General features: G+C 50.4%; 2 protein-coding genes and 1 non-coding gene across 3 annotated transcripts in view; 1 reads left to right on the top strand and 2 right to left on the bottom strand.

Annotated features, from left to right (window-relative positions):
- Window positions 1-7,483: 7,483 nt before the first annotated feature.
- On the bottom strand, window positions 7,484-7,557 carry Trnan-guu (transfer RNA asparagine (anticodon GUU)). Its single transcript has one exon. It is a non-coding gene; the product is annotated as a tRNA-Asn (tRNA).
- A 1,475-nt stretch (window positions 7,558-9,032) lies between these two features.
- Sox12 (SRY-box transcription factor 12) lies at window positions 9,033-13,666 on the bottom strand. The gene has a single exon (XM_047542550.1). The coding sequence runs from the start codon at window positions 13,263-13,265 to the stop codon at window positions 12,321-12,323; it is 945 nt and encodes a 314-aa protein (XP_047398506.1). The 5' UTR covers window positions 13,266-13,666; the 3' UTR covers window positions 9,033-12,320.
- A 280-nt stretch (window positions 13,667-13,946) lies between these two features.
- C2H20orf96 (chromosome 2 C20orf96 homolog) overlaps window positions 13,947-22,372 on the top strand; it is a 51,489-nt gene continuing 43,063 nt past the window's right edge. Inside the window, exon 1 of the mRNA XM_047540471.1 lies at window positions 13,947-14,052. The gene's annotated coding sequence lies outside the window, so the exon portion shown is untranslated. The remainder of the gene's footprint in view (window positions 14,053-22,372) is intronic.

Raw genomic sequence — 22,372 nt, 5'->3', positions numbered from 1 at the left:
CAGCATGACCAGCCATGCTTTCCTCTGGTTAGATGAACAAACCCTCCGGCATGTGCTTGGATGGATCAATGAGAACAGAAACATCATCAATTTAAATATCGCCAGATTCAAAGACCTACAATGTGCCCACAGCTGATTTATGACTAAACAGTTTAACCAGAAAGAGACAGTATGACCCCCAAATATCAAATGATTGACATGGGATTTGATTTTCACAAAAGTTTGCCTGGAAAGCTAAACTTTTCTTCCTAGAAAAATCCTATATATAGTCAGAAAGCTGAACCCTGGGTGTGTCCCTCTTGTCCCTTCTCTGAGGGGTGGTGGGCATCAGCTCCCTGCCTTTTGGGTGTGTATGCCTTTGTTTTGCTGTCCTTTAATAAGTCACTGCCTGTGCCTTGCTGTGTGTGTGTGTGTGTGTGTGTGTGTGTGTGTGTGTGTGGTGCTGGGGATTGAACCCAGGGCCTTGTGCATTAAGCAAGCACTCTACCAACTGAGCTACATCCCCAGCTCTGTGCCTTGCTTTTAACATGTCCTAAAATTATTTTCAGTGATGTAAATCAAGAAACCCACCCAGGCCGAGCTGAGGTCCCATTGCCCTCTCATAAAACCTCCTGAAACTCCTGTCCAGTGACATTTCTGCCTCAGTCTCCTGAGCAACTGGGACTCCAGGCATGTGCCACCATTCCTGATGGCTTCTACCCTAGTCCATTGGTCACTGAGGCCACATTCAAGGGGAGGAGACATGTGCTCTACCCCTCAGCAGGAAAAATGTCAAATAATTTGGCAGGCATTTTAAAAAATTTCTACAGTTGTAAACCCAGTGACTTGGGAGGCTGAGGCAGGAAAATTACAGGTTTGAGGCCAGCCTCAGCAACTTAGTGATACTCTGTCTCAAAATAAAAAATAAAAAGGCCTGGAGAAATAGCTCAGTGTACTGCAAAGAAATAATAAAACTTCTTCAGCATTTACGAGCCGGTGCAGGGTCCCCCAGTTATCTTTCTCTGATCATAACAACTGTGGGAGCTACACATGGACACAGTGGATTAGAAACTGGAAGGAGACTGGACTACTGAGTCACCAAGTGGAGGACAGCTGCTCTGGAGGGTCACAATATCAGAGTATGTTTCAGAAAGAAAGAAGCCTTTGTTGTGTTAATCCACTGATACTTCAGAGTTCATCTGTCACTATGTCACATCTAGCCTATCCTGACTGATAAAAACAGTGGTACCAAAAGTAGGGTCCTTACGTAACCAAAATATGCAGCAGGGACTTGGTGCTGGACAGTAGGCAGAAAGGCTGGTGATCTTTGTCATGCAAAAGTATTTGACAACGTTTTATTGTAGTACCTTGGAAAGCAGCCTATGTGGATACCTTTTGTGAAAATCAACTATTCAAGGCTGGGCCAGGCACGGTGGTGCACACCTACAATCCCATCAGGCTGGGAGGCTGAGGCTGGAGGATCTCAAGTTCAAAGTCAGCCTCAACAATTTATTAAGGCCCTAAGTAACTCAGTGAGACCCCGTCTCTAAATAAAATACAAAAAAAGGGCTGGGATGTGGTTAAGTGCCCCTGGGTTCAATCCCCAACACCAACAAACAAACAGACAAATCAAGAAAGAGATGAGCTTAGGAAATAAACTGTTGGTCTACAAGTAGAAATAAAAGGGAAGTGAGCTTAAAAATTAAAATTTAGGTCTTTGCAGAATTAAAAAGGTCTAATACTTCTAGATCCCAAATAGAAAGGGATGTGCTTTAAAAAGGTGCTAAGCAGCCTGACATGGTGGTACAGTCCTGTAATCTCAGGGACCCAGGAAGCCCAGGCAGGAGGATGGCAAGTTCAAGGCCAGCCTCTGCAATTCAGTGTGAGACCTTGTCTCAAAATAAATTAAAAAGGACTAGAGACAAAGCTCAGTGGTAGAGCACTTGCCCGGTGCAAAACCCTGAGTTCAATCTCCAGTAAAACACACACACGCACGCACACACATGCACGCACGCACACATGCACACACAGAATAAAAGGAAAAGTCGGTGTGCCAGGGATGGTGGCACATGCCTACAATCCCAATCTCAGTGACTCAGAAGGTTGAGGCAGGAGGATTACCAGTTTGAGGATAGCCTCAGCAATTTATTGAGGTCCCATTTCAAAACAAAAAAGACCAGGGATGTGGCCTAGTGGTTAAGTGGTTAAGCATCCCTGGGACTTACAAAAAAAAAAAGAAAAAGAAAAAGAAAAGAAAGAAAAAGAAAGAAAGACAGAAAAAGGAAAAAATAACATGCTGAGCATAGTAAATCTATCAGTTCATTAAAATGCTTCAGGGCAAAGATTAAATTGAGGGTATGACCTTCACACCAATTTTTAAAATTTCCTCTCTCTGGAAAAAAGTACCTCAGGGCTAAAATCAATTAAGTGAGAGATGGATTTTTAAAAAGCTCTGTGCAAAAAATACCCTGTAAAACTTCTCAGATGGGTAAAATGATTCAGGGCCAACATCCCATTAGAAGTGTGACTTTGCCGCCTGTTATTCCTGATTGCTGCCATTAGACTGAGAGAGAGTTTAGGGTGTGAAAGCAAAGAAGTAAAGCAGACCTAAGGACCATCCATGTATCCACAAGTAAAGCTAGGTGTGGCTGCGTCCCTGTAGCCCCAGCTACTAGAGAGGCTGACGCAGGAGGATGGAATGAAACCAAGAGTTCGAGACCAGCCAGGACAATGTATTGAGACCCTCTCAAAAACAAGGACAGAGAGCTGGGGAGATAGCTCAGTTGGTGGAGTGCTGGCCTCGCATGCACGAGGCTCTGTGTTCAATCCCCAGGATCGCAAAAAGCAAAACAAAATAAACAAACAAAACCCAAGGACAGAAAACATTGCTGTGGGTGTGGCTTGTTTGGTGGTGCTGGGAATCCAACACAGGGTGGCACATATGCTCAGCAGCCCCTGGGTGTGGCTTTAGTACAGAAAATGATGAGAAGAAACCCAAGTTGGTTTTGTTCTTTTTGGTGGCACTGGGGATTGAACCCACGGCTTCCTTCGTGCTACGCAATTGCTCTCTCACTGAGTTACATCCTCAGCTCTTCTTTTGTTTTATTTTGAGATGAGGTTTTGCTAAGTTGCCAGGCTGGCCTTGAACCTGCAATCCTGCCTCAGCCTCCAAGTAGCTGGGATACCGGGCACGCAAAACTCAGTCCACTGAATTTTTTTTTTTTTTTTTTTTTTTTTTCAGTGCTGGGGATGGAACCCAGGGCCTTGTGCTTGCAAGGCACTCTACCAACTGAGCTACATCCCCAACCCTGAAACATGCTTTTCAGAGAACTGTACTGCCAAAGAAACCTTAGCATGGGCTGAAAAGCCTGTGATTATTTTGATCTCATAATGTTCCTACTCATTTTACATCCATTAGGATAACCACTATCAAAGGACAAGAAAGAAAATAAGTGCAGGTGGGGATGGGGAACGTTAGGATGGTCGTGAATTGCTGGTGACAGTGTAAAACGGTACCGATGCTCTGGCAAACAGTAAGGTGGTCCCTTGAAAAATGAAAAATAAACTGGCCATGTGATTCAACAATTCTATTTCTGAGTGTATACCCAGAAGACTTGAGAGCAACGCACCTTAAAAAGGTATTTGTACACTCATGTCCTCAGCAGCATCAGTCATAGTGGCCTAAAGGTGGAAGCAATCCAAGAGTCCATGCAGAGATGAAGGGGTAAACCAAACTGGTCTGTGCATACAATGGGGGATTATTCAGCCTTAAAAGTTAGGGAGGAGATCCTGACATTTGCTACAACATAGAGAATTCATATAGAACGCATAGAAAAGGCAGAACAGTGGTTGCCAGGGATCAGGGTTGTGGGGCAACGAAGACTTAGTGTCTAATGGGTACAGAGTTTTGAACTTGCCAGTTGAAAAGCGTTCCGGAGGTGGAGGGTGCCACTCCTTGCCCGACAATGGGAATGTGTCGCTATTGAACCCTACACTTAAAAATGGTTAAGAGGAGCTGGGTGTGGCACATGCCTGTAATCCCAGCAACTCAGGAGGCTCAGGCAGGAGGATCCCAAGTTTGAGGCCAGCCTCAGCATCTTAGTGAGATTCTCAGCAACTTAATGAGACCCTATTTCAAAATAGAAAGAAGAAAATAAGAGAAAGAACCTGAAGATGTAAAGCTGAGTGGTAAAGTGCCCCTAGGTTCAAACCCTAGTACCAAATATAAATACATAAATAAATAAAATTTTAAAAATGGTTAACATGGGGGAGGAGCAGAGGGAAAGGGGAAGTCCTGGGGATCGAAATCTAGTACATCACATCATATGCATCTATGAATATGTCAAAATGAATTACGTCTAACTATAACGCCCTCATAAAAAACATCAAAAATGGTTTAGATGGTGAATTTTATGCTCTATCCATTTTATCACAACTTTAAATAAATTATCAAAATGATTTTCAGAAATGATCTTAGGGTCCCCAGTAGGTAGGGAGTGGTTGAAAAGACTGCACCTGCCAAGGAGCAAGAGGCACTGCCGGCCTACGGCCCCCCAGTGGATTCCACGCCTTTCCCTGCTCTGCAGAGCTGACCTGGAGGCTGCCCTTCTGCTCAGCTCAGCCAATGAGAGGCACCAAAGGAGTTGGAAAAGGGAAAACCAGGGCTTTTCCTCCACACACCCTCTGGTTTCCCTAGCCTATCCTGGCTGATGGGACCAGCTCCCCGCACTTTGCCCTTGTCACCACATGACATTATTGTATTATTTATCTGTTTATTCACTGTGTTTCCATCCACTAGAGTGTAAGCTCCCTGAGGCAGGGACTACATCTGTCTTATTCATTGATGCATCCCCAATCCCTAAGATAATGCCTGGCACATAGTAGGTGCACAGTAAAGTTGTATTGCTGGAGTAAATAAATTAGCAACCAAACCAAACATATACAAGAGAGGAGGGAAAGCCTACGGAGCATGTGACGGGTAACCTGGCTGAAATAAAAGCCAGAAAGGTTTTCTGAGTCACACAGCAAATCCTCCTGTCTTCAAACCCAGGCCTCTTTCCATTCTAGGTTTGTAGCCAGATCTCCACAGAGACCTTTGGCCCCAGATTTTTTGGAGCAGAACTTGACATTTAGTTAAAAGGAAATCCTGAAAACAGCTGAGAGTGAGAAACTGGGTTGCTAAGAAACCCCCAAGGATGAGGGAGAGGGTTGGACCCATTGCTAGGCAACCCAGTTGCAGCTAGACAGGCAGGTTTGCCCACAAACACATTTCTCCCTCCTTTTCATAGATCCCAGCATGCCAGGATGGGTTGCTCTTGGAGACTTCCAGTCCAACCTCCTACTTGTACAGCTGGGTAAACTGAGGCCTCAAAAGGCCACATGAGGGCTAAGCTGGGGCTCTGAGTCTAGTGCTTGCCTAGCACATGCGAGGCACTGGGGTCCATCCTCACGCCACGTTCAAATAAATAAATTAAATAAAGGTATTGTGTCCATCACAACTAAAAAAAAAAAAAAAAAAAAAAAGCAACATGATTAGCTCAAGGCCCCTCCAATTCCTCAAAGAGCAGAGCCAAATGGCACGGGAGGGCATTATCACCGGGGAGTGAGTGGCTGGGCGTGGCCGAACTCAAATTGGAGGCAGAGCGAGCAGAAGAGCTAACTTCAAAAGGCCTTGAAGTCGCTCAGTGAGGTGGCAGGCCTGTAAACTCAGTGGCTCAGGAGGCTGAGGCAGGAGGATCTCGAGTTCAAAGTCAGCCTCAGCAATGGCAAGGCACTAAGCAACTCAACTAAATATAAAATGGAGCTGGGGATGTGGCTCAGGGGTCGAGTGACCCTAGTTCAATCCCCGGTGCAAAAAAAAAAAAAAAAAGCCTTGAAATCCTCAAGGTCAAGAACTTTAGACTGTGTCCGTCACCCCACTGGGTCTTCCTCCCCACCCTGCACTGCCCTCGCTCAAATGGCCCTCCTGTGTCATTTGGCTTTGCTCTTTGAGGAATTGGAGGGGCTTATCATGTTGCTTTTTTTTTTTTTTTTTTTTTTTTTTTTAGTTATGATGGACACAATACCTTAATTTAATTTATTTATTTGAATATGGTATGAAGATGGACCCTAGTGCCTGCTCCAGTAATTACTCTTTAATTTTAAACATGTCGTTTAAAGACAATAACAAACTGCCCGCACTCCCAACGTGAGCAGCTGCCCCTTGATCATGCTCAGGATTCTGGGGCAGTGTGAAGGAGCAGGCGGCAGGGAAAAGGGACCGGCCACGGGACTGAGCAGGCTACGCGGATGACTCGGCCTTGGGAGGGACGGGAGCCATTCAGAGATTCTGAACGTGGTCTGACTTCCGCGGCCACATCACACTTGGAAAGAAGACTAAGGGCTGGAGAAGGAAAAGCAAGGGACCAAGGAGGAGGCTGGACCCGGAGTGACCAGGAGGTCTTGGGAGGTGAGGGGGCGGCCCTCTGAAGGACGGACCCCAGGACCGGGACGTGAAGCCACAGGATTTCCACTGGAGGGCTTCACACCGGATGCCGAGGTGCGAGTGGAGCGCAGGCCTGGGGTCACTGTCACGCTGGCGGCGGTGGTTACATCTCGGCGGAGATGGCAAGGCAGCTGGTCTGGCAACGTCCGGGGCAGGGAGAACCCCGAGAGTCCTCGGCTGATGAACGGAATTCCGAGATGGCCCTCGATCCCCAGCCGCTGGTGTTCACGCCCACGAAACCTGCTCCCCTTGAGTGTGGGGGTCTAGCGTGAAGGACGCCACTTTCTTTATTTTGGTGCTGAGTTGAAGTCTGGGGTGCTCTACCACTGAGCTACAAATTCAGCCCTTTAAAAAAAATTTTTTTTTTTTTGAGATAGGGTCTTACTAAATTGCCCAGATTGGTCCCCAACTTTCCTTTTTCTTTTCTTTTCTATCTTTTTTTTTGGTGGGGGGGCGGGTACTGGAGACTGAACCAAGGTGCTAAGCTACAGCCCTAGCTCTATTTATTTATTTAAAACAGGATCTCACCAAGTTGTCCAGGTTGTCCTCGGTCTTGCGAACCTTCTGCCTCAGCCTTCCGAATCCCTGGAATTGCAGGAGCATGCCACCACCCGGGCTCCAAATCAGCTGATTTAGTTAAGAGAACTTTTCCCAGGGTGGGCACAATATAACTAGCAGAGGCAACAAGAAGCCCACTTTGACTAGGGAAAACGCTGATATCCACTTGACACCTGCCACATCTGAGTCTTACCAGTGCCAGAATCTGAGGCTACCCATACCTTTAGGAACCTGCTGCTACTGATGACAAAGGTCCTGTCCTTCCCACAGCTACCTGAACAATACAAGGATCACAGCCCAGCATGACCGCTTTCACAGGTATGTTTTGCTAGATGCAACAGCATCTCTGGCACTCCATGCCCATCTGTCCAGGTTACCTTATCACTCTCTGGACCTGAGATGGATGGAAAGTTAGGTTTCAGAGTTAAGCCAACTTTTTTTTTTTTTTTTCCTTTCTTTCTTTTGCAATGCTGGGGATTGAACCCAGGGCCTTGTGCTTAACAGGCAAGCACTCTACCAACTGAGCTATATTCCCAACCCCACCAACTTTTTATTTTGAGACAGGGTCTTACTAAGTTGCTTCACTCCTCCTTAAGTTACTAAATTTGGTATAGAACTTACCATCCTCCTGTCCCAGCTTCCTCAGTCACTAAAATTACAAGCATATGCCACCATGCCCAGCACCAGTAGGCTCCTAAAAATGACCTTAAGCTGGATGTGGTGACACATGCCAGTAATCCAAGCAACTCAGGAGGCTGAGGCAGGAGGATCACAAGTTTGAGGCTAGCCACAGTAACCTAAGGAGGCCCTAAGCAACTTAGCAAGACCCTGTCTCAAAATAAAAAATAAAAAGGGCTGGAAGGTAACTCAGTGTTTAAGTGTCCCTGGGTTCAATCCCTGGTACCAAAGAACAAAGAAACAAAAAACAAAACAAAACAAAAACCAAGCTTAAAATCTGGAGGCAGGTGACTCCACACAGCAGAAAGATTCTCCTGCTAGCTCTGGCAATGCTGTGAGGTTTGGTGAGAGGGACATGTGGTAAGAAACTGTGAGCAGCTTTCAGGGATGGAGGGCAGCACCAGCTGACAGCCAGCAAAGTAACAGGGAGCTCTGTCCTAAGACAAAAAACTGAATTCTGCCCCAAATCACTTGAGTTTGGAAAAGGATGCTGAACACCAGAAAGGAATTCGGATCTACCAGTACCTGGGTGGCTGCCTCGAGATCCTGAGCAGAGACCCAGCTAGGGCCAGAGACCGGGAAACAGTAAATGCATGACTGTTTTTAAGCTGCTAAATTCCTGGCAACGTGCCACACAATAACCAATGTTAGCATATGGATGTTTTTAAGGCCTTGGAACTAAAATGGCTGAAACTGCCCAGGCGAGGGACACCACCCAGCAGTGACTCAATAACTGCATGAATGGATTTAGCTCCTTATAGTGGGACACACCCCAACGTCCCCTCCCACCAGCTCCTTATAGTGGGACACCCCCTGACACCCCCTCCCACTAGAACTTGCTTTCTGCTCCTCTTGCCGCTAGGTGTCCCCACAGACCCTGTAAGCAGGTGTCTTCCCTGCCTTTCAGCATGGAAGGAACCAGAATAAGAGATGGTCCTACTCCGCCCTTCCCCACTTTATACGTGGGACACTAAGGCCCTCCACGGGAAGGAGCCTTGGCAGTCTTTGGTCAGGCATTTTGCCCTCCTTCCAGCAACTATGAAGGACAGACATGGAGGATCACCCTTCCCTCCTGCCCTGGGGAGGGACTTTGAGGCTCAGGGCTCCAGAGTGCTTTATGAGCTGAGGCTTCCACGGGGTGCTCATGGGTGGGCAAATTTGGAAGGGGGCAGGCCTGGGTTTGGTGCTGAACGTGTGGGTGAAGGAAGGAACTCCTTTGGAGACTGGGAGATGGCCAACATGCCCAGCTGCCCATTCCCTTTGTCCAGTCCTTGACCCCCTCAGCTGTAGACGGGTTCCTCCAGAAACACACAGAGACCGAGTTTGGGGTGCAAGATGTTTATTAGGGATGAACACCTGTGAAGAGAAGAGGACTGGGCACAGGGAGAAGTCAAACCGTCCTGCAGGCCTGATAAAGCCCTGGCCTTCTGGGGCGGGGACTGGTCAGTCTGCCCCGCATGTGACCCAAATGGCCAGGCATATATACCAAGCTCTGACCAGATCCCAGGGCCCGCTGCCCTGGGAAGGGTGTGACCTCTCCGCAGGAGGCTGACCCTGAAAGCACTGACACGGGGAAGCCACTGACCCTGCCTCCCACAGCTGGGGAAGCCCTCCTCGAAGGCACCTCCATGGAGCACATTTCCCTGCCTTCCGGGTCTCCCCAACTACCTCTTCTTACAGGAATTTTTCCCAGCTTGCTTCCAACCAGAAAGGCTAAGGAAGGACTGGTAGTTCCCACACCCAGCCTTGGCTCTTTCAGGGGAAAAAAAGGATCTTTGTCTGATCTTAGAAATTCACTGGATCTGACGAAAAAAAAATTAGGGGCAGGGGTCTCAGGAGGACAAGGGAGGGAAAGGCCTTGGCCTCAGTTTCCATACCACCAGTCAGAAGCTCAAGGGGAGGAACTGCAATTCTGTTGCTCTCTGGTCATTCAGTAAGTCTACACTGCAGGCTGTGAGCCAGGCCGAGCCAGCAGCCTAACAGCCACAGGGATTCCCACAGGGGGGAGAGGCGGCGCCTCTGGACACTTTGCCAAGAAGCAGAAGCAGGATCTCTGGCGTGGGCTGGCTGTGGGCCTCCTGCAAGTTGCTTCGCCACCCAACCCTCAGGACCAAGGAATGGCAAATGCTTCTCACCTCAAACCTGGCTTCACCCTGAGAAGACGGTAGCATCCTTAGTCTCACATTCCACAAATCCAAAGAGGGGGGACGAAGTTAATTTGCTCAAGGTCATGAAGGTGTTCAGTGGTAGAGCGGGGCTTTGAGCACAGGCAGAGGGGCCCAATCCTGCTTCTTAATTCTGAGGGCAAGGTCAAGCTGACCCATTTTGTTGTGACCTGTCCACACACATTGCATCTGGCCCACAGCAGTTTTTTCAAAAGTCAAGCCAGCTTTCATTTTGATATGACTCAGAAACAGCTCCAGCTTCTCTTGAAAAATCTGGTTACAGACTGCTCTCCCACATCGCCGCCACCCCTGAATTAGGTCATGACGGCCAAGGCCCACCCAGACTCACCCACTCATTGATGTTACCTGCCTGGCCACTGCAGGGACATGTCTGCTGTCCTTTATGAAGGCAGGGAGTCCTGAGATGGAGACAGTGGCCCAGAGAAGCCAGGTGCTCGCCCTGGGACAACCAGCTCTTCCTGTGGGGAATGAATCCTACGGAGGCTGAGGAAAGCACAGACATGCGGAAGCACAGGGCGAGGTCGGGGCAAACACACTTTATTCAGTCCTGGCATCAGACTGGCGCAAGTCCTGCTGTGGGTGCCAGTGCCCCAGAGGAGGGACCCTCCCTCAGCTACGACTAGTTCTCCAAGACCACAGACAGAGACATCTCTTCACTCACATGACGTTTTGTTTTTTTTTTTCATTGTCTTTTTTTGTTGTTATTTTCTTAAAAAAAAAAAAAAAAAAAAAAAAAGAAAGAAAAGAAAAGAGAGAAGAGAGAGAGAAAGAGAGAGAGAGAGAAAGAGCGCAAGAAAGGCCCAGAGCCGGAGCACCAAGCTTAAAGGAGGCAGCTGGTGGCTTTGTCAGCGAAGGGAACGCGTGGGGCAGAGACCTGCAGAGACCCTGGGCAGGGGTCCCGGAGGACTCTGGGACCGTTTGTTCCTGAGATTTGTGTGTGTGAATGAGAGTGTGTGAGCCACCCGGAGGGTGAACACACGCCGGTGAGATACAGGTAGTGAGGGCGGAGGGGGTGTGGAGAGGCCGGAGGGGCGGGGCTCGAGTGGGGAGACGGGGAGAGGGTAACAGGATGGTGGCAGGGCTCCCAAGGGCACCCTGAACCGGACACAACTTCCTAATTTCCTCCTAACAGCAGCGCCAGCCCCATTTCTCACACGGAAAAAACAGACGCAAACGCCCACCTCCGTTCCCCTGAGCCCATCCTCAGTCTCTGGCCGACCGATGATCTCTCTCAAGTCGTTGCTTGGACGTGGGACTCTCCTGCCACTCCATCTGTCATCAGGCCTCAGTCCCAGCCCCCTAGCACCAACGTGCTTTAGTTTCTCCCTCTGAATACTGCAGCTGTGGTTGTGGAGGGTGGATCTGGAGGGACTTAGGAAGGGACCGTGGGCTTAGGGAGGAGCCCTAGGCTGAGAGGGTGCCCTGAGATGATAGGGCGCTTCCCCACGGGGAAGGGAGCAGCAAGAACCCTGTCCCCAGACTAGTAGGCATCTTGGTTCTGAGTTATCTTGAGCAGTCCCTCTCTCGGTGGATTTCCAGAGAAAGACCCCATTCCTAATTTTCAGTTGGGGCAAGAAAGGGACGTTTCTGGGGCCCACGATCGGCTGTAAAGGCATTCGCGCAATTGGGGAAGGTGGTGGGCGAGGGTGACAACATGGGGAAAAGGGGCTGTGCCACTTAAGAGTTTCAAGCCCAAACCAACCCTTTCGGGTCAGTTAGATTCTTTCTCTCCCTTCCGAGTGCTTCTCCCATTAAGGCAGTGATGCCCCGTCGGTTGAGAGGAAGCCACGGGCTCCAGGATCAGAAGATTTTTTAGGATCGCTCTACACTCGATCCCCTCCTTCTCCGAGAGGAGACAGAAGCTGGCGGCTCAACTGGGACCAGCCCCCTCCTCCCAAGAAGCATTAAGCATGCGCAAGAAGGGGGTGGTCCAAGCGGAGGGGGCGGGCCCCAGCGCTCCCCGAGTAACTGGAGCGCGCCCCTCCCCCCGGGAGGGGAGGGGCACGAGAGGAACGCGCGGTGCGGCCGGGTCGCATCGCCCCCTAACCGAGAAGGCAGGCCAAGGGCGGAGGGATTCGCGAGCAGGGGAGGGGGCGTGTCCTCCGGCCACGAGGAGGGGCGTGTGCAAAATGGGGGAGGGGCTCAGGTCTGATAGAGGGATGGGAGGTGTATCGGAGGGGGGCTGGCTGCTGGTGGCTGTGCGGGAGGGGACAAGATGGGGAGGGGCTTGATGTCAGGGGAAGGGTGGGGGTTGGGCCGCCTTGGGGAGTGTCTGCGGGGAGGGATATGTCTGGATCGGGGGGATGGGCACGTCTAGGAGGGGGGAGGCTGCGCGGGAGATGGGGTGCCAGCCTCGGCCTCCGAGGGGCCCCAATACCTGATTCCTGTATGTAAACAGCTGGTTTGGGGGCGTGCGCGCCCCGCTGACGGTGGGCTCAGTAGGTGAAAACCAGGTCGGCGATGCTAGACGGGCGCCAGTCCCCTGCGATCATCTCGGTAACCTCGGGGGTGCAGTAGTCCGGGAACTCGAAGTGTGACGTGCCCGAGGGGGGCGGCAGGTCCGGGTCGCGGTCCAGGGCGCTGCAGTCCAGGCCGGCGGGGCCCGGGGGCAACCTGGACAGAAAGCCTAGCGGCTCCTCCCCCGACGCCACCGTCTCTTCTTCGCCTTCCTCCGCCGCTGCCGCCTCCTCCTCCTCTTCCTCTGGCTCCTCGTCCTCCGACGGTGTTGGGGAGGTGGTGGTGGCGGCCGCCCCCTCGCCCGACGGCCCTTGGGCGCGTTCGGCTTGTCCTCGGGCGGCCCGCCCCGCCGGGACCATCCTCCACAGCTCCCGCCCGGGGGTCTCGACCAGGCGCACTTCCAGCAGCTCCTCGTCGTCGTCCTCGTCGTCGTCCTCTGGCGCCGCCGCGCCGCTCCCCAAAGGCCCTCCCGCCGCTCGGCGGCCCCCGCGGCCCGGCAGCTGCGGCCCGGACTTGAGCCGGCTGCCGCCGCCACCACCGCCGGGGGGGCGGGGCCGCGCCTTGGCGGGCGCCCCCTTGCTCTTTTTGCGCGGCCGGTACTTGTAGTCCGGGTAATCCGCCATGTGCTTGAGGCGCAGCCGCTCCGCCTCCCGCACGAACGGGATCTTCTCCGAGTCCTGCAGCAGCTGCCAGCGGCGGCCCAGGCGCTTGGAGATCTCGGCGTTGTGCATGTCGGGCCACTGGTCCATGATCTTCCGCCGTTCGTGCTGCGACCACACCATGAATGCGTTCATCGGCCTCTTGATGTGGCCGCTCGGGGTCTTGCACCAGCCAGGCTCGCGCGCCCCTTCCTCGGCGGGCCCGGGCCCCGGGGTCGGCGGCCCGCCGTCCCGCTTGGCCCGCGCGCCCCGCTGCTGCACCATCGCGCCTGGGCCCCGGGCCGCTAGACGCCGCCGGGGGCCGTCCGCATCCTCCGCGGCTGGGGGTGGGGGAGGAGGCAGCAGCGACGGAGGGGCGGCCCCGCCCCGCGGCTCGGCCCGGCCCCCGCGAGCTGGGGAGCGAGGAGCTGGGCGCTTGGGCCCAACGGACGGCGGGGGGAAGAAGGTCAGCGGCGCGGTTTCAGGCGGGTTCGGCGCGCCCCCGCCGCCCCGGGCAAGTTGCGCCCTGCCGCACGCCACACATTGTTTTGCGGGGGCGGAGGAACTGCACCCCCCAGCCCCCCGCGGGCTCTTCTTGCAGCCTCCGGCTCCGCCGCGGCCCGCGCGCGCCGCTCCCCGCCCCGCCGCCGCCTTCCAGTGTCTTTCTCCCCGCGCGGCCCCGCCGGCGCGCGCGCCACCCCTCCCCCTCGCCGTCTGCGGGCCGCTGCGGCGCGCGCGGGGCCGCCCCGTGTAAACACCGAGGTGCCCGCTTGGGCTGCGGCCGGGCCACGCCTCGCGCTCGAGCGTCGCGTCACCCGTTGCCGGGCAGAGAACCCGGTATTTGCATCTCCCAATCGCTGGCCGCGGGAGCGGGGCGGGGCTGGGGCTGCGGGGCTGGGCGGTCTCGCGCCTGGGATTGGGGGAGACCGATGAGATCTGTTTCTTTTCTTAGGTTGGGGGCTGGAGCGAAGGTGGGGGGACGCCGAGCGTGCTTTCCATCTGGCTCTCAAAGGCTGACCTCGCTCCGCGTGGCCTTTGCAGTTTTAGCTTATTCAGTGACACCTGTCGCCAGGTAGGACTCCCGTCCCCCTTCTCTTTGGGGGACAGCTTTCGGACCGACCCAGAAGAGAATTTGGGGGGCCCAAGACTTAAGCCTAGGGGTACAGGTTTGCCCTGTCATAGAGGTAGCCCCTACCTACTACACAGAGGGCCCCGCCAATGAACCAGTTCCTCGCCATTCTCCTTTGAGGCGCTACAGGATCTTAAAGGGAGTTATGACGCCCGCTTCCCAAAGACGAAACCCTGTGGACATGCACACTCGGACTCGAATCCTAGGCCCCCGGCCCCCGCGCTCTAGCACACCAAGGGCCGGCCATCAGTGTTCTTGAGCCGAGCAGGCTTTAGCTTTTACAACCCTGGGGCGAGCTTCGAGGATGCGCGGGTGCCCGAGCCCCGGGTCACGCCCCGCTGTGCAGCCGGCTCGGCACGTCGCCCTTCCCAGGCCCCGAGCCGCGTGCAGGGGCGCGGGGCGGAGTCTGCCCGGGGGCGTGGCCGAGCCGCAGGCCCCGAGCGCGTGGCGGGGAGGGGCTGCGCGCGGCCCGTCCACCACGTGTGAGCGGGTTCTGGCCCCACCCGGCGTGTGCCGCCCCGGGGGAGGTCACCTTCACCGAGTTGTGGGAATGGGCACTGAGGCCTCCACCCTGGAAAGCAGGAGCTGCAGGGGTCAGGATAAGGGTCGCAAAGGTGGCATTCTCCCGGGGTACGGCTGGCGCGGAACGCGCCTCTAACGGTGGCGCTCACCCCACTGGGCGAGCCCAGACCGCGTCCGAGCCGGAGGGTGTGGGCCGGGAGGAGCCGGGGCCGAGGTGCGGCTCCGCGGCGCGGGCGACTGGGCGGTGCTTCGAGTGCTTGGGTGGGTAGTCGGAGTGTCCCCGGCGGGAGGGGGCGACTCTTAAAGGCGCAGGGCCTTGGCTAGAAGGCTCTGCTTCCGCCCTCATGCCTTCTGCACCTTGTTGGAATTAAGAGCTGGAAATGCCTGTATTTGAATCTTCGCGATTGCAGCCTGGGCGGTTCATTGTTCGCTGGTTCTTGTCCTAGTGCTTCCTTTTGCTTATCCTTAAAATATAGATAATGTAGTTTTTCCCTCCTGAGGTTGTTCTTACGGATTAAAAAGGATAATGGATGTAAATACATTGCTAAATGTTCAGTAAAAGTTATCTGGGACTAGATTTCACAGTAGTTACACGAGAACAGCAGCACAGAGCTGTCAGCATCAGGAGAAAAAACGTTGGTGTGGGGATGGATTTAAGAGTTCGGAAAGGGTATCAAGGTAGTGGTGGGAAAAATAAAAATCTTACTGAAATTTCTGAAACCTTTATGCTTTCTCTACTTCATATTCATTTTTGTTTTTTAAATAAATGACGTATGTTCTGCAGAACCCTCTCTTCAGTGCTTAGAGCCTCTGGGAGGCTCTCCTGACCCTTTAGCTGCCGCTATTATTAATCCAGTGTATCTGAGTAGTACCCACAGCTAGATTGATTTGGTCCAGGGTTTCACTGTTCTCAGCTGGAAAAATGACACATCCATTATTCCATCACTCTTCCCTCCCTCCCTTTTCTGTGCATGTCTCCATCTGTTGAGCAAACATGTATTAATACTTACTATTCTGTAGGCCCAGTGATGGATGCTGGGGAGCTACAGATGGTTAAAGTCTGTCAGTCTGGGCCCCTAAAACATCACTGCCTGCTTTATGCTGTGTGGCTACCAGGACACATTCACATAGACGAGATGGCATTAGAGTTCAGTGAGGGAGATCTGTCTTCACTTTTTATTTTAATTGTCCCTGAACAGACCAACAGACTACTGGGTTACAGCAGTGTTCAAGACAGAGGTATGTTTTGTTTTGTACCAGGGTTTTAACCCAGGGGCTCTTTATTTTTTTATTTTATTTTATTTACTTATTTATTTATTTTTTGAGACAGGGTCTCACAAAATTGCTTAGGGCCTCACCAAATTGCTGAAGCTGACCTCAAACTTGGAATCCTGACTCAACCTCTTGAGTTGCTGGCATTACAGGCATGTGCCACCATGCATGGCTCTATAGGTCCTTCTTAAGGGATAGTTGGGGACAACAGAAAAGACCAGATGAACAAATAAAATCTTTTCACGTTGTTGTGAGGGCTATAAAGAAAATGAAGCAAGGTACTAGGATGATGGATGACTGGGACCGTGGGGATGGAGATGGATTGGGATGGAGATTTGGGGCGAGTTTAGGTCCCCAAAATGATAAGGAGTCATCTGCACAGAGATCTGGTGGAAGAACATTCCAGGCACAGGAAACACCAAGTGCAAGAGGAGGGAGATGAGAAAGAAATCAGGGTAAGGTATTGAGAGATATTCAAGGCATGGAAAGACTACAAGACCAGAGATCTCAGTGTAGACCAGCAGTGTTCAGGAGGACTTGGAAGGATCTGGAGCTGGAGGGTCATATGGTGGCTAGGCCTTAGAAAGTTAAGAAACTCCCTGGGCTATGCAGAGCCAGGGAAAGGTTCTTAGTTACAGGGCATTATAATCAGAGCTGTGCTTTAGGTAGATTAAAGTTTCATACATTGTAGGTGGATTGGAGGAGGGAAGTTTGGAAAGGGAAAGATCAGCTAGATATTTTTCATTTCAAAAACATGTCTACAGATTCTTTGACATTTCTTTCAATTCTTTCTCCCCTCCCCCAGTTAAGTGTGATTGTACCTAGTGACTTGCTTCTGATGAGCAGAATGTGGCAGACATGCTGCTGTGGAACATCTGTGTTAGGACACAGGCTTGCTTTCTATCTTGTATCACTTTTTCTGGGAGAAGCCAGCTGCCATGTTGTAAGGACACACTGAAGCAGCCCTGTGGGAAGGCTCAAGTGGCAAGGGACTGAGGCCTTCTGCCAGTAGCCATGTGAGTGTGCCATCCTGGGATGAGATCCTCCAGCCCTGTCTGAAGTCAGACCTCAGGAGGACTGCAGCCTCAGGGGAGACCCTTGCCAGAGCCACCCAACTGAATCTTTCCAGATTAGTGATCTGCAGAAACTGAGATGGTGTTTGCTTTGTTAAGCCTCTAAGTTTGAGAGTCATATATTATGTAGCAGTAGACCAGGTGGAATCCACTTATCCTAGGAGGATACTCCTCAGTACCCCCAGCACATGCTTGAAACAGTTAGTACCAAACCCTGCATATGTTTTTTTCTACGTATTTGTTACATACACAGATTTAATACTTTCTCCTTCATCAATAAGCACTTATGCACTGTGGGTGTAATTTTTGCAATTTGAGGTGCAAAAGCAAAACTAGCATGAATTTCTTTTCCTTCTTCACAATTTCATGGGTAGCTGATTTGTTCTTATAAAACTTGGCAAACTCAGAAAATAATTATTTTTCCTTATTAAGTTCAGAATGTTCACCTTTAGGAACTTTCACTTATAGGAAGCATTTTGGGAAAAAAAATTTGGGATCTATGTCTTAATGCCAAGAAACACCCACTTCTTGGGCTGGGGAGATAGCTCAGTCGGTAGAGTGCTTGCCTTGCAAGCACAAGGCTCTGGGTTCGATCCCCAGCACCGCAAAAAAACAAAAACAAAAAAAACCCACTTCTTAATAGTTTGGGGTTTTGGGTTTTTAGGGGTACTGGGGATTGAATCCAGGTCCCTGTGCATGCTAGGCAAGAACTCTTTTTTTTTTTTTTTTTTTTTTTTTTTTTAAGGCAAGCACTCTTAATGCTGATGTACAATCCCAACCTTTCTTAATATTGAGACAGCATCTTATAAGTTGCCCAGACTGGCCTTGAATTTGCAATCCTCCAGCCCCAGCCTGGGATTACAGTGTGTGCCACCATGCCCCGCCTAATTTGTTTGTTTTTTTTTTTTTTCCAGTTATTTTTTTTCTTTTAACACATCTTTTTTTTTTTTTTTTTAAGGTGTCTTTATTTTGTCTCCCATAACTTCCATTTAAAATTATACCTTGTTCATTTTTCCATAGGGCTACAAAGTCCTCACTGGTACAGACTGTCCTATAATTCATATATATAAGAATCTGTTCACCAAGCCATTTTGAAGTGCTTTGACAAATATGAAAACTTTGCCTGAAAGACTTATTCATATTTCATCTATGTAGAAGTATCTTTGTTTTTTGTTATTGCACAAATACTGTGTTTTAGTAAAATCAGACTACACTGATTTGTATAAGCTAAGAGTGAACATCTGAGAAAACATCTGCACTAGAGGAAAAGGGCACTATTTTAAATAAATTTTAGTATAAATTGCCAGAAGTTTTAACGCTCATAACCTATGCACACATGCATAGTTTTTTGACACCAGTGGAACAATGCTGTGTACTGCATGGTAACCTGCTCTTTACACAGCTCTTTTCTCTTTCCATCTCACGTGCAGGTTTCTTGCCAGGCCCCCCTGGCATTTATTTTATGGATGCTCTGTAATCCACGCCATCAGTCCCTTCTTGAAAGAGATCTAGATTGCTTTCCTCCTTTTGCACTGTTACACCAATAGGTCAGCACCCTGATACACGTGTTTTTGTGCTCTTGTCTGCTATTTGGGAAAAAATTGTGAAGAGACTCCGCAGTCTAAACATATACCCCCTTTAAATGGGATGATCCCCAGCACAACAGGCTTGGCCTACTTCAGGGCCTTGGAGCATGCTGTCTCCCTTGCCTGGAACACTTGCCCCCTCCGTCCCACCTGGCTGGCGCACCGCCTCGTTTTAGACTCAGCTCCAGTGGGCTCCCCAGAGGGATCTGCCCTGACCACTCTGCTCTCGCTCACCCGTCTTCCTCTCAGGTGCACAGAATTGTTCTCCATGACTGGCTCATTTTATGCTTGTACATACGTATTTATACATGACATCATAAACCTGTGAAATCAGCCACTCAGCACAAGAGCTGAAATATCATGGTAACCTTCCTTTTCCCATTAACTCCATCTCCTCATCTGCCTCCCCATACTGAGGCATGTCTGTCCCGCATCTTCAACATTTTTAAAGAGCATAACAGCTTCACTGAGGTACACCGCACTGTTCGCCCACTCAGCGCGTGTCATTCAGGGGCTTTTCGCCTGCTCAGAGCTGCGCCACTCACAGTAGATGGAGATCCAGAATGTTTTCATCTTTCATCATTAGCAGCACTCCCCTGTCCGCTCTGCAGCCCTTCTAATCCCAGCTCCAGGCCACCCCTAATCTACTTTCTGTCTCTGTGGATTTGCTTCTTCTGAACATTTCATGTAAATAGAATTGTGCAAGTTGTGGCCTTTTGTGACTGACTGCTTTCATTTAACATCCTGTTTTCTAGATTCATCGGTGTTGTAAGTGTGTATCAGAACTTAATCCCTTTTTCTTGCCAAATAATGTTCCATTGTGTGGATATACCACAGTTTCTTTACCAGTTAGCCAGTTAATGAACCTTTGCATTGTTTCCACTTTTCAGCTATTAAGAATAATGTTGCTGTGAATATTCATATTCTAGTTTTTGCATGACACGTTTTGGGTATATACCCAGGAGTGCAATTGCTGGGTCCTATGGTGACTCCATGTTTAGCCTTTTGAGGACCTGCAACTGCATCATCTTAAATTCTGGTCACCAGTTTAGGAGCTTACAATTTTTCCCCTTTCCCTTACTTTTAAAAATATATACTTTTCTTTTTATTATTATTAGAGCTTCATAGTTATTCATAGTAGTTGGTTTCATCTTGCCAGGCTCATATATGCACAGAAATTGATTTCAATTCATGGCCCCCTCCTTTTCTTTCTCGCTAAAAATACACACTTTCTTTAAAATGTGTTGTATTGTCCTTAGTTTTATCAAAAGGGTATCATACTTTATGCAGTATCTACTATTTGCTTTCTCACTCTGTATTCATCCACCTCTGTCTTCCCCCTTTTTTGGGGGGGTATTGGGAATTGAACTCAGGGGCACTTAACCACTGGGCCACGTCCACAGCCCTATTTTGTATTTTATTTAGAGACAAGGTCTCACTGAGTTGCTTAGCACCTCACTTCAGCTGAGGCTGGTTTTGAACTTGAGATCCTCCTGCCTCAGCCTCCCAAGCTGCTGGGATTACAGTCGCACGCCACCACACCCGGCTCTGTCCCCCTTTTGATATCATCGGATGTCTTCGTTTCCTTCATAGTACTTGTCATATTCTAAAATTATTTTCTTTGTTCTGTTTTCTGCCTGTCTTGTCTCCACTCGAGTGTCAGCTCTAAGAGGGCGAGAGTTTTGCCTGTGTCTTTACTGCTCTAACCCTAGGACACTGTCTGGCACACAGTAGGTGCTCAGTAAATATTTATTGAGTGAATCAATGTCTGTTTGCCACCACGATGTAGTTGTTAGTGCACACAGACTGCCCTGGTCCTTTCACACTGGTGCCCAAAGTAGAAACCTTGCAGGTTGCAGGATTCCAAGACGGGGCTCACCACTGAGCTGTTCCAGCCAGACTGCGGTAGACAGTGCGTGAGGTTCTTGGAGACAGATCCTGGCCCCCTGCCCTTCCATGGCGCCATCTCTTATCTGGCTCCTGCCTGGCCTCCTGGTGGGTCCCACTGCACCCCCCATGCTGCCTGCCCTCTGCTCAGCTCCCTGAGAGTGACGTGATGGTACTCTCCAGTCACAGGTCCGACTGTGTCTCTGCCTGCCCAGTGCTTCCAGTGGTTTGCCCATTGCTCTCAGGATGAACTCCGCAGCTCACCTTGCCACCAGGCCTGCTGTGGCCTGATGCTGTTCACGGACCTGACGTTCTCTCCCGCTGTCTCCAGCTGCATGGTCTCTGCAGGCTATGGAATGAGCCTCCTGCCTCCCCACAGGGTTGCCCCAGTCCATTTTCTCCCCTTTCCTGCCATTTTTATGCTGTTTGCCTCCTTTTTTGGGGGGTGCTGGGGATTGAACCCAGAGCCTCCTGTATACCAAGCCCGGGCTCTGCCACTGAACCGCAGGCACTGCCAGCCCAGTTTGCCTCCTTAAAGCTCTCCAAGTTACATCTTCCTTCTTTCCTCCCCTCCTCCTCCCCTTCTTTCCTTTTACTTTTTTATTTGTGTGTGTGTGGTGGGTCTGGGTGTTGAACCCAAGGGCCTTCTGCCACGGAGGACATCCCCAACCCTTCTTTTATTTTTGAGACAGGGTCTTGCTAAGTTGCCCAGGCTGGCCTCGAACTTGGGATTCTCCTGTCTCAGCCTCCTGAGTAGCTGAGGTAGCCTGGCTCCTTCACCATACTTTCACTATGTTGCCTAGTCTGGCCTTGAACTCCGGGGCTCAAGCCATCCTCCTGCCTCAGCCTCCCCTGTAGCTGGGATTGCTGGCTCCTGCTCCCGTGCTGCTTTCCATGTTTCTTTTCTTTAGTACAGGGTGCTCAGTTGACACCTGGGGCAGATAATTTTTTTTAAAATTATCCTCCTCTAAATGATATTATTTTCAGTAACAATCTTGAAATACAATGAATAATGCTAGTGATAATGACCAGAAAAGAAATACACATGAAACTCTTTTATTGAACTTGGTATATATAATCATATCAGTAATAATAAATATTAAATATTATAGGACAAAAAACAGAACAGAGCTAATAGATCAATATGTTTCAATTATCTCAATGTATTTCTTTGAAGAAATTATAATACATGCCCACATGGTGACCTGTTGCAATAATAATTCATTAATTATGTTATACTTTAAAAGCAAGTGACGGGCTGGGGAGATAGGTCAGCTGGTAGAGCGCTTGTCTCGCAAGCACAAGGCCCTGAGTTCGATCCCCAGTACCAAAAATAAGTAAATAAATAAATAAAAGCAAGTGAGAAAAATAACAATTGAAAAACAAGAGCTGCAGATTAGGGATACAGTTTAGAGACAGTGTATTGCCTAGTGTGTGCAAGGCCCTGAGTTCAGTCTCCAGTAAAACACACACACACACACACACACACACACACACACACACACACGTTAGGTTAGGGCCTGGATATGGCCCAGTGATGGAGTGCTCACCTAGCATGTGCCAGGCCTTGGGTTCAATTCCCAGAATCACATACACAAAATGACAATAAGAGCCGCACCAGATGGGCATGGTGGCACAACCCCGCAATCCCAGCTCCTCAGGAGCTTGAGGCAGGGGGATTGCAGGTTCGAGGCCAGCCTGGGAAATTGAGTGAGAACCTGTCTTAAAAAAGACTGGAGAAGCTGTGCATGGTGGGGCGCACCTGTAATCCCAGTGACTCAGGAGGCTGAGGCAGGAGGATCACGAGTTCAAAGCCAGCCTCAGCAACTTAGCGAGGCCCTAAGCAACTCAGTGAGACCCTGTCTCTAAATAAAATATAAAAAAGGGCTGGAATGTGGCTCAGTGGTTAAAGACATCTGGGTT

The sequence above is a fragment of the Sciurus carolinensis genome, chromosome 2, assembly GCF_902686445.1.
Source record: "Sciurus carolinensis chromosome 2, mSciCar1.2, whole genome shotgun sequence".
Taxonomy (NCBI): Eukaryota; Metazoa; Chordata; class Mammalia; order Rodentia; family Sciuridae; genus Sciurus; species Sciurus carolinensis.
The sequence above is the reverse complement of the archived record's forward strand: the minus strand, read 5'-3'. Positions and strand labels throughout refer to the sequence as shown.